Source organism: Lolium rigidum, chromosome 5 (genome assembly GCF_022539505.1).
Source record: "Lolium rigidum isolate FL_2022 chromosome 5, APGP_CSIRO_Lrig_0.1, whole genome shotgun sequence".
Taxonomy (NCBI): domain Eukaryota; kingdom Viridiplantae; phylum Streptophyta; class Magnoliopsida; order Poales; family Poaceae; genus Lolium; species Lolium rigidum.
In genome coordinates this window covers 242,946,738-242,955,309 of record NC_061512.1, presented here as the reverse complement: position 1 = coordinate 242,955,309, position 8,572 = coordinate 242,946,738, and the positions used below count along the sequence as shown (strand labels likewise).

The window sequence follows — 8,572 nt, the reverse complement described above, 5'->3', positions numbered from 1 at the left end:
TCCTCACTCGGTGAACAATGGAAGGGGGAATGTGCTTGGTAGGAAGACCACCAAAGATATGAAGGGTAAAATGGCCCGAGATGATGACATTGCCATCGCTATGAAAAGGATTGCAAACGCAACGGTGAACAATGGAAGGGGGAATGTGCTTGGTAGGAAGACCACCAAAGATATGAAGGGTAAAATGGCCCGAGATGATGACATTGCCATCGCTATGAAAAGGATTGCAAACGCAAGGTTGCAAGCAAATGAAGATAGGAAGGTGGCAAGAAACTTGGAGAAAGAGGCTATGGATGCTATGGAGGCTCGGAGAGCCGCTTTGAAGGAGAGGCTAACCACCAACGAGGAGATGAAGTTGGCTTTGGAGGAGAAGAGGCAAGCCAACGAGGAGCATCTACGACTCGTGGAGGAGGAGAGGAAGCTTTTCTTGATGGATACTTCCCACATGGATGGGGGGCAAAATGAGTATATCAACCTTGCTCGCGATGAAGTGTTGGCCAAGAAGAGATTGTTGGTAGCCAACATGAACACACCTACGGCCAACATGTTTGGAGTAGGCATGTCCATGTTTGGAGGAGGCATGAGAGGCATGGCCGCCATGGGAGGCATGCCCGCCATGGGAGGACCGGGCTATGGAGGAGTCTTCGGAGGGATTGTGGGAGCATCGGTGAGTGGTGTGTATGGAGCCATGGGAGCACCACCGAGAGAATTCGTGGCCTCGATGGATCCTACTACTTCAACCCAAGATGTCGATGAAGAAGAAGCAAAAGAAGGTGATGACTTGGAGAATGCGGAAATGTGAGATGCATTTGTGATATGCAAATTGTGTGTTGCACTTTGTGTCCATTTGAACCCTATGTTGTGTATCGTTGTTGAACTACGTCATGTTGTGTGTCGTTCTTGGATTATGTGTTGTGTGTGTTGCATTTTGTGTCCATCTAAACTATGTTAGGTCATTTGTTTCATGATTTATGTGAGTGTTTGATCTTGTTGAATGCATAGAAGTGTAGAAAATTGTTTTTCGCCGGCGCGCGCTGTATTTTGGCGCGACCGGTGGAGGAACATTTTTACCGCCCGAGCATGCGCTGCATAATAGAGCGTTCGGGGGGACATTTCACGGCAGCGCGCTATACAATTACAGCGTGGTAAAAGCGACATTTAGCGCACCGAAATTTAGTGCGGCTATTGAAGATACTTAGTAACAGAAAATTTCCTTCCGTGCGTCTCCTGCTAAACGACAACGACCGACAATACGTTTACTAATGCCGGCCAAAACAAAAAGGCACAATGCCAAAGCTGGCCACCATCATCAGGGCCCACAGGCGGCTACAGAGGGAACGCGCCCATGAAATCGCGACGGGCAGAGCACCTTTTATGTTCTCCGTCTAACGTGGCCCAGACTATAAAAACGCCAACTGTGAACAGCTGAACTCACACTCACCGCGACTAACCCTCTCCTCTAGAGAGCGCTGGGCAGCATACAAGATGCATCGTTCTCTCGTTAGAGCAGGTACAATAGAGTCCAGTCAGCTGACTATAAGACATTAAATAATATATTTTAGATGAGTTGGAGGAGAGAGAAGAGGAGAGAGAAGGGAGGTGGGCTACTATGCAATAGCCACCTCTTGCACGTGCTCCTAGGCACCTTGTGAGAGTGAAAGGTGGGCCATATATTAGTAAAGTACTACATTCTTATAGCCAACTATTGTACATGTTAGCTATATGATGACTACAAATGATATGATATCTTGTTATAGCCAACAGTTGGCTATACTATTGGAATTGCTCTTATTATCCCGACGCTGGCGCTGCTGGCCGGTGCTGTCTCGGCCTGGCTTCCCAAGGAGCACGACTTGGCTGCTTTCAAGGGCATCAACAAGATCAGGGGTGTCAATTTCGGTGGTATGTCTCGTTTTATTTACTGCCTCTGTACCATTTTATTAGAGTATTACGTGTTTTAAGAAAAAACTTTGGCTAATAATTTAGTAATAACCGAATAAATTAACATATTTTGCCAAACGGGCTACCATCTTTCCATTAATGCGACATAATAGAAATACAAGAGTTCAGCTAAACACACCCACGCACAAAATAAGGGGACGGGAAAGAGGCCACCCTCGCACCATCAGGAAAACCCGCTGACAGTCGAGCATCTACTACGGAACAAAAACCTGACAGCACTAGATCAACATCTAAAAGGAAGTTCACGACAACACACCCACCGAATAAATTAATATGGAGTATAAAATTCGCTACCTATGTCTTCCCCTCCCCCTCTCCCCAAAATAGAAGTCATGCTTTTTTTGCCTAGTATTTGATGCACAAATTTAACCACTAATATATACTACCTCCAGTTCTTATTACTTGATGCTGCTAATATAGATGCATCTAGATATATTTTAATTGAAGATACATTTATTTTACCATCAACTAGTATGGATCGGAGGAAGTACTAGAATTTGATGCACAAGAGTAAGAAAATTATATGGATTCAGAACATAAAGTTGGTATTGTTGCATTCACCTTGAAATTATTATTTTTCATTTCGTACATATTTATGTAAATTTTGTTGACATATTATAAGTAGAAATCATAGTCAAAGTTGTAAACTGTTGGCCAACGCCTAAATTTATGGGCACCTTATATTTTGGGACGAGGGGAGTATTAAAAACATCTTCAACACATGATATAAAATAGGGCACCAAAAAGCAACTTTTGGGCACCTATTTTTGTGTATTGCCACTTTTTACGACATATTTGTTTAAGGCGTGTTGTAGAAACTAGCTTTATCGCCGACCGCAAATTTTAAGGCGTGTTGTGAGATTTTTTGTTTACATTTTTTGTTGGAGATGCTCTAACTAACACGGGTTGAAATTCTCAGGCTGGCTCGTCTGTGAGCCGTGGATGATGAGCGACGAGTGGAACAACGTCATGGGCTGCAACGGTGCTGCCTCCGAGTTCGACTGCATGCGAAACAATTACTTGGGAAGTAAACGAGCAGCAGGTAACGACAAGTTCGAGACTCACTGGAGGACTTGGATCAATGCCGACAGTGTCCAGTCAGTCCACGACGTTGGACTCAACACGATTCGCATTCCCATTGGGTACTGGTCCAACGTAGATATTGTCGACAAGGCCAGCGAGCCCTTTGCCGACGGTAATAGGATGCTTCCCTACCTAGACGCCGTCGTCCAAAAGGCCGCTGATCTCGGTATGTATGTAATCATGGATCTACACGGGGCTCCCGGCGGTCAGCAACAAGATGTCTTCACCGGCCAAAACAACAAGCCGGCCGGCAACAGCGGCTCCAGGAATTGGGTGAAGGGTATTCATTTCCCTCCCCAAAAAAAGCTCAAAACTCAATGTGAACAAAATAAAAGCTATATAGTATATATATATATATGACATATGGCCACAAATTCGCTAGTACCAACAATATTTCAGTCAAATAACAGCACAAAATAGATAAGTTCATAAAACCATAAATCCATAGTAATTATCAATAAATACAACTAATCATTTGCATTGAGGCATACAAGCAGTACCTTTTCTTGATAGAATAATTGATCCTATTACCATGTAACTTAAGAAGCTTGTAAACAAACGAAAATTTGAGGAAATTACTCAAATTAGGAACTTGCATCTAGCAACAATATCCTAAAACTAGCAACTAAATGTGCATCTAGCAGCAATATCCTAAAACAAGGCCTAAAGGCTAAATCTAGACTGAAATCTGAAGAAATAGAGAGGAAATGAAGTCTAAATATTACCTTGCGCTTTGGCCCCTTCCCCTTGCCGTGGCTCTGGCTGGACATCGCGTCGCCGAATCGCCGCTCGCCGGCGGCCGTCCGCCGCGCCGCGGTTGCTGGTTCGCCGGCCGCCGCCCGCTGTTCGTAGCCGCGCCGCGCCACGCCGCCGGCCCGCCGCCGCCTCCGCTTGGATCGACTGGAATCGTCCTAGGGTTGCTGCCCGTGTCGTCTCTTCTCTCCTCTGCGTGTACTCTGTTCGTGACTGACTTCGTGCGAATCGCGAGCGAGACAACGCAGCGTCATGAGGTTGGGTTGGGCTGAGGCGCTGTGGTTGGGCTAACGGGCCGCATATTCCCTGTACTCAATGTTTTTTCTGCCCAAATCATGGGTATTCAATTGCATATACCAGCATACCCCTGGCGCCGCCCATGCCGGCCGGTTTCTTCAACGACTACAACTTCGACCGCGCCCAGAAGTGGATGTCTTGGATGACAAGGCGCATCCACACAAACCCTGCCTATGCCACCGTCGGCATGATTGAGGTTCTCAACGAGCCCGTCTCCGGACACGACCCAGACCGACGGTACCCTGCCCCCGGTCAGGTCCCCGGACTGGTGCAGAAGTACTACCCGGGTTCTCTCAAGGCGGTCCGAGATGCCGAAGCGTCGCTCGGTGTGGCTGACGGCAACAAGCTCCACGTGCAATTCATGTCCCAGAAATGGGACTCGGGCAACGCACGCGACAACTCTGCCGTGGCGAACGACAAGTATGTTGCGTTCGATGACCACAACTACATTGGCTTCGCCATCAGCGACAGGGGAAACCGGGATAGCCTCATGAGGAGCGCCTGCAATGACCATCGCATCGTGAACGGGCAGGCGTTCGCCATTACCGGCGAGTGGAGCATGACGTCGGACGTGAGCCCGGATGACACGGACTTCTTCAAGAAGTTCTTCACGGCCCAACAGCAGCTCTACGAGGAGCCTGGGATGAGTGGCTGGATCTACTGGACATGGAAGACGCAGTTGAATGATCCTCGATGGACCTATTCTCATGCCACATACCTCAAACTGGTCCCCACCGATGCCGCTGCCTTGGAAAGGAATGTGTATCAGGATGTGTGTTACCCTTATCGTAGTACTGCGACTTTTTAGATGAGCTCTATTGATACCTCTTATTAATGTGCCGCCAGTTTTCCCCATAAGCATGCAAATTTCATGAATTAAGATTTTAATTTCTACAGTGAAATTGGAGTTTTGTCCGGCCGGTAAAATTCTTATCAGATTTCAGTGTTCCAAAGTTCCAGAATATAGCCTGCCAAATATGATTGCATTATGTATTGATCAGTATGTAGTTCAAGTCTAATAATATTACTCCCTTCGATACAAATTACTTGTCCCAGATTGCCTAAATCTGCTACAAGTAATTTAATTGAAGTACCAGCGAGTATCTATGAAAAAGAAGTCATCAGGAGTATCCGCGAGGTTTCACATCAAATTCTAATCTGCTTGTCATATTCTGAGAACTTCTGGAGCCCAGATAGCCTTGCACAAAACATGTCTCCATGCAGCCTTGCACCATGAAATCAATCAACTTAAGCCAGAATCACATAGTACCTCATTGCAGTGCATGTGCCCTTATCAATATCAACTGCAAATCTACATTTGATGCTTGGATTACATCACCTGAAACCCAATTATCAAGAAAGAAGATCTCACATCAAAAGAGCAAAACAAACCTATGGTACCAATGGACAAGTTATCGCATTCTCCCAGAAGTAGAACCTCCTTCTGAATAATGAAAAACACAACATTATTTTCCCCGGGTAAAAGAGGTGGCGAATGTTGGATTTTTCTTGACTGCTAACGACTTATGCACCGGCGAAAAATTACTTGCAGGTAATTACTGTCCAGAACTACGGTTGTGGTTGAAGGTTCATGTAAAAGAATTAGTTAGTTAATGGGCGGTTTTATAGGTGACATCGGTTTGGCATTCAAGATTTCTACGAAGCAATTGCGTTCGGAAAAATATAGGTAGCTACCACGCCTCGCGAAAAACTATTACGATGTTAAATTAAAATTGCCGCTGAAAAGTTATGCTTTGATAAAAATTGCTGCAACGTAATTAAATTGCTACTGAATTCAGAAATTTAAAAGGTCAAAGAGAATGTGGAACTGTTACACTGCTCATGCACCATGAACGGTGCCCAAAGGCACGAGGGCATAGCAAAGTGCTAAAGCTTTTATATATAGTAATATTTTCTAGTTGTTCGAGGAATACATACTAATGATTTACAGCCAATAATTGAGTTACAAACTACAAGCAAAGCACCAAGACACTGGACCTTTTTCATTCCCCCCACCCCCCCAACCCGCTCTCAGCTTGCTACAGTAGCTGCCCTCTTCATCCTCCTCTCCGGGCTGCTCCTTCCTCCTCTCCGCCGGAATAGCCAGCCGGAGATGGAGAGGAGAAGGCGCCGGCTGTACATACTTAGGTTTTCCTTCTAGTTTTCGTCCCCTAGTGGCGGCTTGGAGCTGTACCTCAGATCTAGGCGGCAAGATCTGGGGATTAGGGTTCTTCTTCTTGCTGCTATGTCTCCTGTGGTCGGAGCATAGAAGCGAGGAGGGAGCCACGGTCTCCGCAAATAAGGTAGAGGCTGCGGATCTTCTGATGCTGCTGAGGCGCTGCGAAGCAGAGCCTCCCCTGGCCGGCCATGGAGGCGAGGGGGAGGGGAGATGCTTTCTGCGGCACACGGCGGATCTTCTTCTGGCCGGCCGTGGAGGTGAGGAGGAGAGGCCAAGCTGTGTGCTCTCCCCGGCGGAGCAGAGATCCAGGTACTTCTCTCTTGCTCTGGATTTGGTAAGGACCCGATTGCTTTGTTCTTTATCTCCTTTTTGTAATTTCTTTGGACTCTTGTGCTATTGCTACTAAAGCCAAGGACTTTTTTTGTAATTGTACCCACCGACTAATGGAGCTTCTCGGCCCTTCGGGGCCTTATCTGTTTTTTAAAAAAAATTATGATGTGGCACTAATAGTTGAAAACAAAGAGGAAGCAAAAAACAGAATATCCTAGGCCAGCCAGAATAAATAATGGAAGGCAAAGGAAAAGCTGAAGCTAAAAAAACAGGGAAATGGAAGCTATACACTTAGCTAGACACAAGGTTTACAACAAAGCATGAGGGTGGCGGCATTCAGCGGAAGATTGCTAGGAGCCTTCCTGCCAGCAATCATCCAGAGCCAAGATTCGCACAAGACATTCTACCAGATCATCTCAGGGCGGTTCAGCACCAACAGTTAATCCTGCACAAGACTGATTCTACCAATAATATAATGATGGGAGAAGTATCTTGTTGCAGAAAGAATCCAACAGCTAAAATTAAGATGTCCAATAATATAATGCACATAAACTAAATAATATAATGCACATGCTGGAATAAGCACATCACTGCACAAAGAATCCAGGATCCAGGAATCATATAGGTCATAAACTAGGTGCACATAAAAAACTTACAGTGCAATCAAGTTACTATGTCAACTGTTAAAGTTATACGAGAAAATACTGAGTAGGCTCATTCATGTCAGTTAATATCGACAGGAGCACCAAGGATTATTTTTCTTTGAAACGGGGCGCAAAAGCCTTGCCCCATTCAATTAATTAAGAAGAAGAGTGTTTTACAAGACCGTTAAAGTTTATTACACGAATTACTCCCCCGGCATCATTTCACCCAAATGTTTTATGACAGTGCAACATGTATGGGTCAGGCAGATAGTACATGATAAGTTACAGTGCATCATAAAACTATAGCATCTCATAAAACATGTAACTAAAAATACCGGTTCCAGTTCTAACATAGGATTATCATAGCGTATCAGGTAAAGTCTGAGAAACAATCAAGTTATCCATTCTCGCTCATGAGGTAACAGAAGCAATGAAGTTGAAGATTGAAGGTTTCAGATTGATATAGAAGAAACCCAGACCCACATGATTTAACGCCTACCGCGAGGTCCATCGCCTGACCTCGGACCAGGAGAAGAGAATTGGAGGTGCAATTTGTGTGTGTATGGGTCATATATGTCAAACATGTAACCTGCAAAAGGAAGCATCACAGTTTGTTTCCACTTAAAGTTATAACACAGACAATATGTACTATAGTAAGATAGCGAGACATACAAAAATAAGGGATTATGCTAACTCTAGAAAGCATGAAATTGATCATCTATGGAACAGAGTTTTATGTACTAAAATACTAGAGAAAGAAAAAATAGTAGTAGTAGCAATACAAGGCACTTGTCACCAGGGATTTGGTTACCGGGCGGGATTTCTGTTTACCGGGCGGGAACCGGACTTCCCGACCCCCCTCGGGAAACCGGTATACCGGCCAAAAAATCCCGAATTTTTTGACTTTTTCTGAAATTTTTGAATTTTAACAAAATTCCTCTGTAAATTGTCCTGCCGAGGAATTTGAATTCAAATTTTGATTTTCGAATTCGTCCGGTAACCGGTCGGGATTTTCCGGTTACCGCGGTAACCGGCAATCCCGACCCCCCTCGGGATTTTTTTTCATTCGGGACCCAAAACCTTGCTTGTCACAACATTCAGGTTAAAAGCTATCTGGTACATGCTGAATATTAAATGAATAAACTTATATTAGGAAAAATGTGTGATACACAAAAAATAGTGAAGACATTAACCTATTGGAAGTGAAACATAGCAGAAAATAATAGGGCAAGTGGACTGCATGCAAATTCTAGCATGTAAACTCTAGCTACGTAAGAACAGGAAAGCTGTGCAAACAAACAATGAAATGAAACAGTCAACAAGG

General features: G+C 44.8%; 1 protein-coding gene across 1 annotated transcript; it reads left to right on the top strand.

Annotated features, from left to right (window-relative positions):
- Positions 1 to 1,775: 1,775 nt before the first annotated feature.
- On the top strand, positions 1,776 to 4,903 carry LOC124657362 (probable glucan endo-1,6-beta-glucosidase B; the record flags this gene model as incomplete). The annotated part of the gene is made up of 3 exons (XM_047195928.1): positions 1,776 to 1,902; positions 2,882 to 3,287; positions 4,180 to 4,903. Coding segments are annotated over 3 exons (1,257 nt in total), but the record flags the coding sequence as incomplete, so codon positions are not given.
- Between the last annotated feature and the right edge of the window lie 3,669 nt (positions 4,904 to 8,572).